General features: G+C 50.2%; 1 protein-coding gene across 2 annotated transcripts in view; it reads right to left on the bottom strand.

Moving 5' to 3' along the window:
* NUP93 (nucleoporin 93) overlaps positions 1-16194 on the bottom strand; it is a 131545-nt gene that overhangs the window by 14742 nt on the left and 100609 nt on the right. For both annotated transcript variants that reach the window (XM_068166541.1, XM_068166542.1), the window contains 8 exons: positions 15424-15556; positions 14474-14631; positions 11934-12099; positions 10665-10758; positions 7358-7549; positions 6133-6259; positions 5942-6014; positions 1672-1716 (listed from right to left, as the gene is read on the bottom strand). In XM_068166541.1, the coding sequence (XP_068022642.1) occupies positions 1672-1716; positions 5942-6014; positions 6133-6259; positions 7358-7549; positions 10665-10758; positions 11934-12099; positions 14474-14631; positions 15424-15556 (988 nt within the window). The remainder of the gene's footprint in view (positions 1-1671; positions 1717-5941; positions 6015-6132; positions 6260-7357; positions 7550-10664; positions 10759-11933; positions 12100-14473; positions 14632-15423; positions 15557-16194) is intronic.

Raw genomic sequence — 16194 nt, 5'->3', positions numbered from 1 at the left:
CTTCTCAGGCCTGACCTTGAATATCTCTAGGGATGGGGCCTCAACCACCTCCCTGGGCAATCTGTTCCAGTGTTCCACCAGCCTCATGGTGCAGAACTTTATTCTAACACCCAATCTGTATCTTCTCTTCTCTAAACTCAAACCATTGCTCCTCATCCTATCACTGCAGGCCTTTGGAAACAGTCCCTCTGCAGCCTTTTTGTAGCCCCCTTTGGATACTAGAAGTGCTATTAGGTCTTCCTGGAGCCTTCTCTTCTCCAGGCTGAACTCCTTCAGCTTCAATCCATTGTCACTTGTCCTGTCACTCCAAGCCCTTGTCCAAAGTCCCTCCTTGGCTGTCCTGTAGCCCACTTCAGGTACTGGAAGCCTGCTCTAAGGTGTCCCTGGAACCTTCTGTTCTGCAGGCTGGAGAATCCCAGCTCCCTCAACCTGTCCTCATAGGAGAGGTGCTCCCAGCCTTTGATCATTTCCACGGCCTTCCATCAGGTCCATATCCTTCCTGTGTTGAGGGTCCTCCAGGTGAAGTCTCACCAGAGCAGAGGAAAGGGGCAGAATCACCTCTCTCAACATGCTAGATCAACTAGAAGAATTTATCCTAACACTACACAATTGCTGGTTTCACACCAAAGAAAGCCAAGAATAGCTATACATAAAAGGAATGGAGTAAGGTCAAAAAACCCAGGACTCACCACTAATAGTATCATCTAAAAACTATCTCACAAAGAACTGCAATAGAGAAAAACCTCTCTGTGAGGACCTTGCTCTCCTGTGTGCAATCTCACTGCTTTTGAACCGACAGAACAAAAACATCTAAGAGACAATCCTGCCAGAAGGAAATGTTCTGTTTTCTTTCCTTTCTTCCTTCCCTCTTTCTGACAGCAGCAGTGATTACAGCATGAGCCCCAATCTTAACATAAAGATTCAGCTGAATCTGGACTCAGATTTTCCCAGAAAACTGCCAAGGTTTCTGTAGCAAACAGAAAAGTTTTGTTGGCTATCTCAAAGTTGGACCATTGGAATGCACTCTCCTCTTTTCAGGAGCAACCTTAAGGTCACCTTTACCTTCTGACCACGTAAGCCTACACCTTACTTTCAGATTAGTGCTTTTCCAGCTTGAAGTGAGATCCACGACAACTCAAGATGGCTGATTGCTGATCCAATACTTACCTTCCTCTATATGGAGAAGGCAAATCAGTTGCACCTGAGGGCTGTTAGCCCCTTACTTCCCTAATTACAAGGCTTTTAATGTGCTGCAGTAACCTTCTGCTCTGAGGTGAGGGAGGATAATGCCATAGAGATAATTTTCACAGGCACCCCTGAGCAGAAGAATCTCACACCCACTTACAAGCAAGCTGGTTTTACTAATTGCTTTTTTCCTACAGGGCACTAACTCCCATTTCCTGTTGCAGAGCTGAAATTCTGACCTCCCTCAAGTTACCTGAGGCCATTTGTTCCTTTATTTACACTGCTTGTCTACAGGGGCTGCTGTTTGCCCTGCAGTTCCTGACCTGCTTTTCTCTTAGGGCATGTTGTAAAAGGGGCTCACACTTGGACAACTTGGATGTACTCACACTCAGTAAGGCTCTGGCTAGTGAAGAAGGCAGAAAAGCAAGAAATCACACATGCTCTGTACTTGTGATGGAAAACACAAACAAGAAATTGTCAACTCACCTTCCTGCTCCCATCGTTCTCCAGCTTTCCAAGGATCATGTCAAACTACATGGGTGGTGTCAAGTGAGAAAAAGGAAACAAAAAGAGAGAGATGAAAGGCATGGATTTCACAATGGATTGCAGAGGTACACAGAGGCAGTCATGGAGCAATGAAAAACAGTGCTCCATGTCAGAATTATTTGTGTACAGCAACAGGGGAAAAGGTGTGATTGAAGATCATAGATTCATAGAATGGTTTAGATTGGAAGGGACCTTGCAGGTCATCTAGTTCCAAGCCCCTTGCCATGGGTAGGGACACCTTCCATTACACCAGGCTGCTCAAAAGGCCTCATCCAAGCTGGCCTTGAACATCTCCAGGGAGAGGCCATCCCTGAGCTCCTTGGGCAACCTGTTCCAGTGTGTCCCCACCCGCACTGTCAACAACTTCTTCCTAATCTCCAGTCTAAATCTACCCTCCTCAAGCTTCAATCCATTGTCACTCATCCTGTCACTACAAGCCCTTGTCCAAAGTCTCTCCCCAGCTCTCCTGGAACCCCTTGAGGTACTGGAAAGCTGCTCTAAGGTCTCCCTGGAGCCTTCTCTTCTCCAGGCTGAACAGCCCCAGCTCTCTCTGCTTGGCCCCATAGGGGAGGATCCCCAGCCCTCTGATCATAGTTGTGGCCCTCCTCTGGATCCCCCTCCACAGAATGGTTTGGGTTGGAAAGGAGTTTTAAAGGTCATCTTGTCCAGCCCCCTTGTACTTGGTTCCATGGTCGAATAGAATAGAATAGAATAGAATAGAATAGACCAGACCAGACCAGACCAGACCAGACCAGGTTGGAAGAGACCTTCAAGATCATCGCGTCCAACCTATCGACTAATCCAACACCACCTAATCAACTAAACCATGGCACCAAGCACCCTATCAAGTCTCCTCCTGAACACCTCCAGTGATGGTGACTCCACCACCTCCCTGGGCAGCACATCCCAATGGGCAATCACTCTCTCTGTGTAGAACTTCCTCCTAACCTCTAGCCTAAACATCCCCTGGCACAGCTTGAGACTGTGTCCTCTTGTTCTGGTGCTGGGTGCCTGGGAGAAGAGACCAACCCCCACCTGGCTACAACCTCCCTTCAGGTAGTTGTAGAGAGCAAGAAGGTCACCCCTGAGTCTCCTCTTCTCCAGGCTAAGCAACCCCAGCTCCCTCAGCCTCTCCTCACAGGGCTGTGTTCCAAACCCCTCCCCAACTTCGTTGCCCTTCTCTGGACATCTTCCAGCATGTCCTTCCTAAACTGAGGGGCCCAGAACTGGACACAGGACTCAAGGTGCAGCCTAACCAGTGCAGTGTACAGGGGCAGAATGACCTCCCTGCTCCTGCTGGCTGACAGACTGAATTTAGGGAGTAGAACCTCAAGCAATGCTCAGCCGATAGAAGGAAATGTTTTAGCTCTTGTGGGCCACAGACCTTGGGAAAAAAAAAACTGCAACTGTGTAGAGAGAAAAAAGCATTTAGCTGATTACCAATGACCATTGTGACTCAGGGAAGCCACCAGCTGAGAATAAGAGCTGGTAAACAGTGCAAGAGAGTCTTTTGTCTTCTCTCTGAACTTAGATAAGAGATGTGTGATCGTTTGTCTTCTGTCTAACACCTGTCTGGGCCTTGACAAGGGATGTGTGTTCCCTGGCATTTTCTTGGCAGCCAATCATGAGTCTGTAACTGTCACACAGACACATCTAATTACCAATCTCAAGTTGCTTTTGATTATGTTAGCCTATATAAAGAAAAGACTTTGTACAATAAAGTTGACACTCTGCTTGCATCAAGCTTTGTCTCCATCTCTCAGTCGCGGTAGCTGGCCACACTGTTCCTGATGCAGGCCAGGATGCCATTGGCCTTCTTGGCCGCCTGGGCACACTGCAGGCTCATGTTCAGCCTACCATCAACCAGCACCCCCAGGTCCCTCTCTACCTGGCCGCTCTCCAACCACTCTGACCCCAGCCTGTAGCACTGCCTGGGGTTGCTGTGGCCGATGTGCAGAACCTGGCACTTGGATGTGTTCAATCTCATGCCCTTGGACTCTGCCCATCTGCCCAGCCTGTTGAGGTCCCTCTGCAGAGCCTCTCTACCCTCCAGCAGATCAACTCTTGCCCCCAGCTTGGTGTCGTCCACAAATTTACTGATGATGGACTCAATGCCCTCATCCAGATCATCAATAAAGATGTTAAAGAGCACAGGGCCCAACACTGATCCTTGGGGAACACCACTGGTGCCTGGCTGCCAGTTGGCTGTGGAACCATTCACCACCACTCTCTGGGCTCAGCCCTCCAGCCAGTTCCTAACCCAACACAAAGTGCTCCTGTCCAAGCCATAGCTGATAGCTTGGCCAGGAGTTTGCTGTGGGGGACAGTGTCAAAGGCCTTGCTGAGGTCCAGGTAGACCACATCCACAGCCTGCCCCACATCCACCTGGGAGTCACCTGATCATAGAAGCAGATCAGGTTGGTCAGGCAGGACCTGCCCTTCCTAACTGCATGCTGGCTGGGCCTGATCCCTTGGCCATCGTGGAAGTGCTGTGTGATTGCACTCAAGATAACCTGTTCCATGATCTTGCCTGAGGTCAGGCTGAAGGCCTATAATTCCCTGGCTCATCCAACCGGCCCTTCTTGTGGATGGGCACCACGTTGGCCAGCTTCCAATCTTCTGGAACCTCTCCAGTGAGCCAGGACTGCTGAAAAATGATGGAGAGTGGCTTGGCCAGCTCATCTGCCAGCTCTCTCAGCACCCCAGGATGGATCCCGCCTGGTCCCATGGACTTGTGGGGATCCAAGCGGCTGAGTAGATCTCTAACTACCCCATCCTGGAACAGAGGGAAACTATGCTGCTCTCTGACTCCATCTGCCAGCTCTGCAGGCCAGCTGTCCAGAAGACATTCTGTCCTGCTAATAAAAATTGAGGCAAAGAAGGTGTTAAGTATCTCTGCCTTTTCCTCATCTTTTGTTACAACGTTCCCCTCCGTGTCCACCAAGGAGTGGAGGTTGTCCTTGCCCTTCCTCTTGCTATTAATGTATTTATAGAAGGACTCTGTTGTCCTTCACAGCAGAGGCCAGTCTAAGCTCCAAATGTGCTTTTGCCTCCCTAATTTTCTTCCTACATGACCTAGCAGCATCCTTAAACATTCCAGGGGTTGCCTCCCCTTTCTTCCAAAGATGATACACCCTCTTTTTTTCCCTTAGTTCTTTTAGAAGTTCATTGCCCATCCAGGCTGGCCGTCTGCCCCGGCAGCTCATCTTCCGGCACATTGGCACAGCCTGTCCCTGAGCCTTCAAGATCTCTTCCTTGATGTAGGTCCAGCTCTCCTGGACCCCTTTGTTTTTAAGGGCTGTTTCCCAAGGAACCTTCTGAGTTAGTTCCTTGAGTAACCTGAAGTCTGCCCTCTGGAAGTCCAGAGTGGAGGTCTTCTTGCTGCCCCTCTTAGATTGACCAAGTACTGAAAATTCAATTATCTCATAGTCACTGGCCCCTAAGCACCCTCCGACTACCACATCACCCACCAGCCCTTCCCTATTGGTGAAGAGGAAGTCATGGCCCCTAAACACTCTCTGACCACCACATCCCCACCAGCCCTTCCCTGGTGGTGAAGAGGAGGGTAATCATAGCCTTACCCCTGGCAGGCTCATGCAGCACCTGGGATAAGAAGCTGTCCTCCATGCACTCTAAGAACCTCCTAGACTGCCTCCTCTCTGCTGTGTTGAGTTCCCAGCAGATATCAGACAGGTTGAAATCACCCATGAGAACAAAGTCTGGCGATCTTGAGACAGCCTTAAGCTGCCTATAGAATGACTCATCAACATCTTCATCCTGCTTGGGTGGTCTATAACAGATTCCAACCAGGATGTCTGCCCTGCTGGTCTTCCCTCTAATTTTCACCCACAAGCAGTCAACCCGATCGTCCCTGATCTCCAGCTCAATGGCATCTAGAGCCTCCCTGATGTACAGGGCCACCCCTCCATGATGTCCATGTAGTCATGAGGTGTTGGGTGACAGGCTGGACTTGATGATCTTTGAGGTCTCTTCCAACCTTACTGATTCTATGATTCTATGATTCACTCAACTGGGACATCTGCAACAAGATCAGATGGATAACATCTTCAATGCATGGTCACTGTGAGATCTCCTATCATCTAGGTCTGCATCAGGGAGAAAGATGAAATAACACAGCACTGAAATAAAGACTTCAGTGAAGAAATGAATGTCAGCTGAAGTGAGGGAGGCAGAAGATGGCCAAGGGTACCTCTCTGCTTTCAATGACCAGCTCGCTAATGCAGCGCAGGAACATGTTCTCTCCTTGGCTGTCCTTGTCGTTCCTAGGAAAGAAAGGGAAAGGAGGAAAACACATCTGGCTCTGAGGACTTCCCCAGGGGAGAAGAATTAAGCAGGAATAACAAAGACAAACTCTAGAGATATCCTGTTATCAGCTCCTACCTAAGAAAGTAAAAATACTGCAGGGCTTCCCTCGGATCGGTCGACTCAAACTTCCGCGTGTAAAGCATCAAAAGCCGCACAAAATTCAGGCGCCTCAGCCCAGGAGGGTCTCCAGCTTCATGGCTTACTGCAACATCCCAAACAACACTGTCAGAGGGTCTAATGCTAGCAAACAGAGCTCTGATCTTACCCTCAAACTAGTCAGAGCCACGATGCTACTAATGCATCTAAAACAATGAACCAACATCCAACCACAAGGGGAGATTCAGACTGGATGGTTAAGAACAAGTTCTGCCCCATGAGGATGGTGGAACACTGGAAGAGGTTGCCCAGGGAGGTTGGAGATAGAATAGAAATAGAAATAGAATTAACCAGGTTGGAAAAGACCTTTGAGCTCATCAAGTCCAACCTCTCACCCAACACCATCTAATCAACTAAACTATGGCACCAAGTGCCTCATCCAGTCTCTTCCTAAACACCTCCAGTGATGGTGACTCCACCACCTCCCTGGGCAGCACATCCCAATGGCCAATCTCTCTTGCTGGGAAGAACTTCTTCCTAACCTCCAGCCTAAACCTCCCCTGGCACAGCTTGAGACTGTGTCCTCTTGTTCTGGTGCTGGTTGCCTGGGAGAAGAGACCAACCCCCACCTGGCTACAACCTCCCTGCAGGGAGTTGGAGACAGCAAGAAGGTCTCCCCTGAGCCTCCTCTTCTCCAGGCTAAGCAACCCCAGCTCCCTCAGCCTCTCCTCACAGGGCTGTGCTCCAGACCCCTCCCCAACTTTGTTGCCCTTCTCTGGACACCTTCCAGCAACTCAACATCTTTCCTAAACTGCTTTGCTGGGGAGAACATAATCACTTCTGGCTGGCCTTGAGAAACAGATAAGAGCACTAACATTGCTTCTTTGAACTAACATTCCTTCCATCTCCTTTTTCTTCTATTACAGGGGAAAGGAGGGGGATTTGGAGGGGGGGACAGGGGAGTTTCCATGTTATTTTCTGATTGTAAACACCTGTATAATATTGTAAATACTGCATATTTTGTACATATTCATTGCATCCCATTGTAGAGTGTAGTTTTTGTTCTGTAAATACAGCTTCCATTTGCTTCCAACTGAGCTGGTCATTGCTTAGTTAATGTGAATGGGAAACTCCAACCCACCACAGGTCCTCTGAAGGCTCAGAAAATGCCCTTTCACTGTAAAGCCAAACCTGCAGGACTCACACAGCTGTGCACTCTGCCCAGAAGATTTCAGGAGCAATTTTAACTCGAACAGGACCAAGGCCACATGAACAGCGTGACACCGCAGGCGCTCCGTCCGGAAGAGAAAAGCAATGGCAGCTTCAAACTGAGCTGTCAGGAACAGCACTTGGAAGTAGAGGAATGGCTGCTGGTTCACTGCAAAATGGGATTCACCTGGAAAAAACAAACAAACAAACAAACACTGAACCTCAACATAAAGACAGAAGGTAAGTGAAAATGATTTTGCAGTCAGCAACGGGTGAGTGCAGCTGCTTCCTGTCACAGCTCATTGCTAGAGGCAAGGGGACATCCAACCCCACAGCAGTGGCTCATTTAATTGTCACAGAGCACAGCATGAAGACAGATTCAAGAAGGGAAAGAGAATCAAGTTGGTCCAATAGGTTCTTGTCAGGCAACAAACCATCACCACACAAAAGCACTGAATGCCAGGTTGGAAGACACCCCAAGAATCATCTGGGCCAAGCCTTCTGGGTGATGATGGAGTTGCAATGAGCTGGCCCAGCACCCTGGCAAGCTGAGTCTGAAAATTGTTTCCCTTGGGAGATGATTCCAATGTCTGCCTGTGCTCATAAGGAAACATTTTCTTCTGGAGTCCAATGGGAATCTCCCCAGCAAGAACTTGTCCCCATCACCCCTTGTCTTTTCCATGGGACTCCATGTAAAAGGGGAGTCTCCATCTTCAAGGTAGCCACCCTTTATGTATTGGTCCATGGACCTCTTGATCAGGCAACAAACCATCACCTTGCACACCTTAGAGACCTCCAGTTCCTGAAGGGAATCTGCAGGAAAGCTGAAGAGGGATTTTTCATAAGGGTGTCTAGGGACAGGACAAAGGGGAATGGTTTTAACCTGAGGGACAGCAGGGGTAGACTGGATCTTAGGAAGAAGTTCTTCAGTACGAGGATGGTGAGACTCTGAAATAGGTTGCCCATCAAGGCAAGGTCCATGTCCCAACCCTGGAGGTGTTCAAGGGCAAACTGGATGAGGTCTTGAACAACTGAGCCTAGTTGATCCCTGCCCATGGCTGGGAGGTTGGAGTAGATGATCTCTGAGGTCCCTTCCAACTGAAACCCTTCTATGACCATAGGTGAATGTTCCCTCTCTGGACTGCTGGGAACACATAGGATTCATTCATCGCATCTATGAGGAGAGGCTGAGGGAGCTGGGGTTGCTTAGCCTGGAGAAGAGGAGGCTCAGGGGAGACTCCTGAAGACTAGGGAAGAAGAAGACTAGGGAAGGTGTGGGCCCCCTCAGAAAGGAAACTGGTGAACTGGTCACAAGTGATGTGGAAAAGGCTGAGGTGCACAATAACTTCTTTACCTCAGTCTTCACTGCAAGGGCCTCTGGCCACACTCCTGGAGTCATGGAAGACAATGCCAGGGACCGCGAGGAAGAACTGCCCATTGTAAGTGAAGATCAGGTTGGTGATCACCTGAAGAACCTGAAAGTGTTCAAGTCCATGGGACCTGAGGGGATACACCCACAGGTACTGAGAGAATTGGCAGAGGAGGTTGCTAAACCCCTCTCTATTATATTCCAAAAGTCCTGGCAGTCTGGGGCAGTCCCCACAGACTGGAAAAGGGGAAACATTGCCCCCATTTCCAAAAAGGGTAAGAAGGAGGAACCAGGGAACTCCAGGCCAGTCAGTCTCACCTCTGTGCCCGGAAAGATCATGGAACAGATCCTCCTGGAGGCACTGCTGGCTCAGAAGAATAGTGAAGAGGTGATTGGGAACAGTCAGCATGGCTTCACCAGGGGCAAATCCTGCCTGACCAACCTGGTTGCCTTCTATGAGCAGGTGACAACATTCATAGATGAGGGGCAAGCAACTGATGTCGTTGGCCTGGACCTGAGCAAAGCCTTCGACACTGTCCCACACCACATCCTGGTCTCCAAACTGGTGACACATGGGTTTGATGGGTGGACCACTAGATGGATAAGGAACTGGCTTGATGGCCACACCCAAAGAGTGGCTGTCAATGGCTCCATGTCCCAGTGGAGGCCAGGGACAAGCAGAGTCCCTCAGGGATCAGTCCTGGGACCAGGCTTGTTCAACATCTTTGTGGGTGCCATGGACAGTGGCATTGAGTGCACCCTCAGCAAGTTTGCTGATGACACCAAGCTGTGTGGTGCAGCAGACAGGCTGGAGGGAAGGGAGGCCATGCAGAGGGACCTGGGCAGGCTGGAGAGGTGGGCACAAGCCAACCTCAGGAGGTTCAACAAGACCAAGGGCAGGGTCCTGTGTCTGGGTCAAGGCAATCCCAGGCACAAATCCAGGCTGGGCAGGGACTGGCTGGAAAGCAGCCCTGAGGAGAGAGCCTTGGGGATGCTGGTGGACAAGAAGCTCAACAGGAGCTCTCAGTGTGCAATTGCAGCCTGCAAAGCTAATCAGATCCTGGGCTGCATCAGGAGAAGTGTGGCCAGCAGGGCAAGGGAGGTGATTCTCCCCCACTACTCAGCTCTGGGGAGACCCCACCTGGAGTACTGCCTCCAGTTCTGGAGCCCCTATTACAAGAGGGATCTGGACGTGCTGGAAGGTGTCCAGAGAAGGGCCACAAGGATGAGCAGAGGGCTGGAGCACCTCTCCTGTGAGGACAGACTGAAGGAGTTGGGGCTGTTCAGTCTGGAGAAGAGAAGGCTCCCAGGTGACCTCATTGTAGCCTTCCAGTATCTGAAGGGGGCTACAGGAAGGCTGGGGAAGGACTTCTCAGGATCTCAGGTAGTGATAGGACTAGGGGGAATGGAATAAAGCTGGAGGTGGGGAGATTCAGGCTGGATGTGAGGAGGAAGTTCTTCACCATGAGAGTGGTGAAGCCCTGGAATGGGTTGTCCAGGGAGGTGGTCAAGGCCCCGTCCCTGGAGGTGTTTAAGCCCAGGCTGGATGAGGCTCTGGGCAGCCTGATCTAGTGTGGGGTGTCCCTGCCCATGGCAGGGGGGTTGGAACTAGATGATCCTTGTGGTCCCTTCCAACCCTGACTGATTCTATGATACTATGATTGAGCATTGGGATGTGCTGCCCAGGGAGGTGGTGGAGTCACCATCACTGGAGGTGTTTAAGAGGAGGCTGGCTGGGGTGCTTGGTGCCATGGTTTAGTTGATTAGATGGTGTTGGGTGAGAGGTTGGACTTGATGATCTCAAAGGTCTTTTCCAACCTGGCACTAGTGGAGAGCTACAGAATTTTCTGGGGAGCCTGGGGTTTGTGCAGTTAACAGCTGGAAAATGCTCAAAGCAGAAAAGCAGAGGCCACACCTTGCTGTGATTTCTTACCATAGTCTTCCAGCAGCTGCTTCTGGAACTGGGACAACGTTAGTCGGTCTTGGGGGGAACTTGCACTGCTGTCATCAAAACAGACTTGGTTCAGCTGAAAAACACACCCAAAAGAAGCAGCACAAGTATTTCAAGTTAACCTTGCACAAGGGATGCACTCAGAAGGTATCTGTTCTATCTGAAGTCTCCCCTAAGATTTGACCGACTAGAAACTGTCTCTAGGCAGCACATCAGGTCCAAACTGTTGGAAGGCAAAATATCTCTGCTGTAGCAACAGCAAAAATCCAGGCAGGTATAACCCAGGGGTCCTTCTGTATCTGTCCACACCTTCCAGCTGTGACACTGGCAGTCTGATGAATCACTAATCAATAAGGAAGAGCAGTAGTTCTTTTATTCAGTCTTTACAAACACATCACTCTACTCCCTCTTGCTGATAAAAGGGAGAGAAATGGGTACTGATCAATATCAACCACGAGGACTTTGGAATATAGAGAAGGGCCACAAGGATGAGCAGAGGGCTGGAGCACCTTCCTTGTGAGGACAGACAGAAGGAGTTGGGGCTGCAGAAGAGAAGGCTGCAAGGAGACCTTATTGTGACCTTCCAGTATCTGAAGAGAGCCACAAGAAAGCTGGGGAGGGACTTTTTAGGGTGTAAGGGAGTGATAGAACTGGGGGAGATGGAGCAAAATTAGAAGTGGGGGGATTCAGATTGGTGTGAGGAAGAAGTTCTTCCCCAGGAGGGTGGTGAGAGACTGACTCAGGTTGCCCAGGGAAGTGGTGGAAGCCTCATCCCCGGAGGTTTTGAAGGCCAGGCTGGATGTGGCTGTGAGCAACCTGCTGTAGTGTGAGGTGTCCCTGCCCATGGCAGGGGGTTGGAACTGGCTGAGCCTTGAGGTCCCTTCCAGCCCTAACAATTCCATGATTCTATGACTGAGAGCATCTTCTGCTAGCTGCCACCAACATTTCAGCCAGAAGGAAAACACCAAGGATCCTCACTGCAGCAAAAACAGCTGACAAAGATCAGTGTCAGATGAAAACTGTGAGCCTTTTAAAAGGCAAGTATCCCCAGATGGGACTCTGCTTTCCCTCTCTTCCCTATCTCCAAGGTCAAGCCACAGGCACTGATGCTAAACACACCCAACCAAGAAGCAGGGAGGTTAGCAGAGCAGTGCAGAAATTTAACCCCATTAACAAAACCACCAACACCCAACGCTCTGAGAACGAGCCCCACATCCCACTCAGCACAAGGCCCAAGCAGCCACCACCTACTTTGATCCAAAGGTAATCCTCTGTCTTATCGGCGACCTCGCTCTGGTTGTCGGTGACATCGCAGCGGCCGATGATGCAGTAGACAGCCCTCTTATAGGGGTCTGTGTTGTTCCTCAGAGCCCGTCTGTAGTGCAGCCTCAGCTTGTTTTCAGTGGCAGGAGACAGCCTGAACAGGAAAAAAAAGACTGCAGGTTCAGCAGGAACAGAGCAGAGCAGAACAGAGCAGAGCAGAGCAGAGCAGAGCAGAGCAGAACAGAACAGAACCGAACCGAACAGAACAGAATAGAATAGGTTTGAGAAGGCCTTGCTGAAGTCCAGGTAGACCACATCCACAGCCTGCCCCACATCCACCAGGCAGTCACCTGGACATAGAAGGAGATCAGGTTGGTCAGGCAGGACCTGTCCCTCCTAAATCCATGCTGGCTGTGCCTGACTCTGCCACCTCATCATTGCAGATACAGGGAGCTCACAGAGTCTTTGGAGGTCTGGGTTAGTCACTAACAAATGAGCAGGTGAATGTAACATGAAGTCTATTAGGAGAGACACTTTCATCTTTACCACCAAGGCAATGAAGCTGGTGAGGTGTTTGGAGAGCAGGTCTTAGGAGATGAGGATCAATGAATCACAGAATTGTCAGTTCCAAACCCCCTGCCATAGGCAGGGACACCCTCCACTAGATCAAGCTGCCCAGAGCCACATCCAGCCTGGCCTTAAAAACTTCCAGGGATGGGGCTTCCACCTGGGCCCTCTGGTTTCCCCCAGTTTCAGCCAGTAGCTGTGCATGGTGCCATCCCCCTGAGGGAAGCAAAGCTACTGAATCACAGAATTGTTTAGGCTGGAAAAAGCCTTTAAGATAATTGAGACCAACCATTAACCCAGCACTGCCAGGTCACCACTCAAACATGGCCCTCAGCACCACATCTACATGGCTTTGAAACTGCTCCAGGGGTGATGATTCAACCACTTGCCTGGGTAGCCTGTTCCAGCCTTGAAAACCCTTTCAGGGAATAAATTGTTCATGTCCAACCTAAACCTTCCCTGGGGCAACTTGAGATCATTTCCCCTTGTCCTGCCAGTTGTCCCTTGGGAGAACAGATTGACCCTCACCTGGCTCCAACCTCCTTTCAGGGAGTTGCAGAGAGCAATGAGATATCCCCTCAGTTTCTTTCTTTCCAGGCTGAACAGCCCCAGTTCCCTCAGCTGCTCCTCACCAGCTCTATTCTCCAGACCCTTCACCAACGTCATTGCCCTTCTCTGGACCTGCTCCAGCACCTCAATGTCCTTCTTGGAGTGAGTGACCCAGTATTTGAGGTGTGGCCTCACCAGTGCCCAGGACATGAGGGCAATCCCTGCTCTACCCCTGCTGGCCACACTATTGCTGATCCAAGCCAGGGTGCTGTTGGCCTCCTTGGCCACCTGAGCACACTGGTGGGTCACAGTTCAAGAGGTGACCATGTGCTTGTTTGAAATTCATTGCAAGTAAAAAGATAAAGACAAACCACCACAGCAGAGCTCACAGAACACCTTGAGATGCACTAACTGAGCTGCTTGCAAGCACATCATCAGTTGTTTGACCTGTGGCCTCTACTGAGTCGTGGACAGTAAAGACTGGAAGAGGAGAACAAGCAGTGGGAAGATGTGAGAGTGAACACATGACTCTAAAGGCCTCTAGCAAACACTGATTGCTTTCACTGTGGCACATTCTTATGGAGAGAAGGGTAGATGAAATTGTTCCCCAAAGGAAATTCAACTAAAATCAGTGACTGGGGAAATAAAGGGACAGAGGATTCAGGACAGTGGACTAAATCTGCTCTATTTGATGTGGGATCTTATGGCCATAGAGGGCAGATCCCAGGGTGAAAAAGCAAAGCTGCACCACTGCATTCTTTTTGGAATGGAAATGTTTGCATATTTTCAAACTAGAGCTGTTTAAAACAGGGGCCTGAAGCATCTTTGTGAGGAGCAAAGGCTGAGAGCCCTGGGGCTGTTGAGCCTGGAGAAGAGCAGCCCCAGAAGGGATCTAATCAATGATCAGCAAGAGCTAAAGGCTGGGGGGCAAGAGGATTTGGCCAGACTCTTGTCGGTGGTGCACAGGGACAGCACAGGGGCAGTGAACACAAACTGGAACCCAGGAAGTTCTACTTGAGCACGAGGAGAAATTTGTTTGGTGTGTGGGTGCTGGAGGCTGCCCAGAGAGTTTGTGGAGTCTCCTTGTCTGGAGTGATTCCAGTCCTACCTGGCCACTGTGATCCTGGGCAGGCTGCTGTGAGTGCCCTGCTTTAGCAGAGGGGCTGGACTGAATGATCTCCAGATGTCCCTTCCAAACCCTCATCATGCTGGGATTCTCTGAACTCTTTCTTTATAGAGATTTCTAGACTTCAAAGCCACAAAGTACAACATGCAAGCCTCTTCCATGTAATTAAGGTAGGTGATTATAAACACAGGGGCAGCCATCACCACCAGAAGAGACCTGACCAAGCCACTTCACTACTCCAGAGCAATTCCCACCCCCTCAAAGATCCTTCCTACTTCCCCATTACCTTTTATCTTTACTGTGCATGTACTCCTGGAACCAGGTTTTGAACTCTCCCAGCTGGTGCTGGGCCCGTTTCACCACATGCATGGCTGCAGTCAAATCTCCACAGCGCATGCAGTAGTAAATCAGAGCCCAGACAGGATGGCCTTCCACCTCACCATCCTGAAAAAGAGAGTAGCAATCACATTTGGGGTTGAAAAAGCAGCACATTTCAATTCATTTTCTTTACCATCTACCTCACTGCTTATTTTTGCCCTTATACCCACACACTGCTTTAGGTGAAAACTTTCCCTTTGTGTAACAGAAGCAGAGCTGTTGAGGTTTTTATCCTCCACACCCTAGCAGCAAAGTTGAAGCTCTGAGGGAGGTCTTTGTCCTCCACATCCTTGTAGTAGCAGATGAGTCTCTTCTGCTTGCCCACATTTCAGCTCTGGGAGGAGAGATCAGCATCAGCCTCTCCACAACTTCCTTTGAGGTAGCTGTAGAGAGTGAGGAGGTCTCCCCTCAGCCTCCTCTGTTTCACACTAACCAGCCCCAGCTCCTTCAGTGGCTCTTCATAAGATTTATTCTCCAGGCCCTTCACAGCTTCCTTGCCCTGTTCTGCCCTGGCTCCAGCACCTCCACATCTCTCTTGTGTCGAGGTGCCCAACACTGGATACAACACTCCAGGTGTGGTCTCACCAGAGCTGAGTCCTAGGGGACAATCCCCTCCCTGCTCCTGCTGCACACAGCATTTCTAACCCCAGCCAGGATGCCTTTGGCTCTCTTGGCCACCTGGGCACACTGCTGGCTCCTATTCAGCTGCTTCTCCCTTAGCACCTTCAGGTCCCTTTCTGCCAGCAGCTTTCCAGCTACACTGCCCCAAGCCTGGAGCACTGCTTGGGGGTTGCTGTGACCCAGGTGCAGGACCTGGCACTTGTTGAAGCTCCTAGGTGATGAAAGCGATGGACATACCTGGAGTCCAGGGACAGGTGCAGGGAGTTTGATGTTGAGGAAGCTGCGGACGAGTTGGTAGGTGCCAGGGACTCCGCCCAGCTGAGCCTGGTGCAAGTTGCCAAAGACTGTCACAAAGGTGTAATTTTTGTAACTGGGAAAAAAAAACCAAACAGAAGCAAAGCAAAACTTGTGCAGCTTGAAACAGACTGGCTGCAGAAACACCCAGGGCCTTCCAGATCTGACTCAATTAGCCACTTCAAGCAAATCACCTTGAGGTGCCCTCACCAGCATCGCAACAAAACGAGGCCCAAACATTCTGTCAAATCAGCAAGAAGAATTTTGTGTTCACCAGCCTCAAGAGACACCACCTTTGCAGTGTGTGGTGGCCTGCTCCAGGTTCAGGTCTCTATTATGAGGGTCCTCTCATTACGTTCTCCTAAGTCAAACTCAATTAGATAACTGGCAAAAAGCCTTTTCATCCTGGTGCTTGGGCTCTGAATCCTGTCACTAAAGATCCCCACAGATCTGCTTGCCTCTCCTCTCAGCCCTGTGGAAAAATACAAGCCTAAGGACCATGGATTTAACCAGAAGGAATCCTAGAATGGCTTAGATTGGAAGGGACCCTCAGAGATCATCTACTCCAACCTGCCTGCCACAGGCAGGGACACCTCTCAACTAGACTTAGCTGCTCAAGGCTCTAAGGTCATCCAGTCCAACCAGCAACCCAACCCCACCATGGACATCAATCCATGGCCCCAAGTGCCATGGCCACACCTTTCTCAAACACCT

Source organism: Melanerpes formicivorus, unplaced genomic scaffold (genome assembly GCF_026170545.1).
Source record: "Melanerpes formicivorus ecotype bairdi unplaced genomic scaffold, bMelFor1.0.p_v2 SCAF_102, whole genome shotgun sequence".
NCBI lineage: Eukaryota > Metazoa > Chordata > Aves > Piciformes > Picidae > Melanerpes > Melanerpes formicivorus.
The sequence above is the reverse complement of the archived record's forward strand: the minus strand, read 5'-3'. Positions and strand labels throughout refer to the sequence as shown.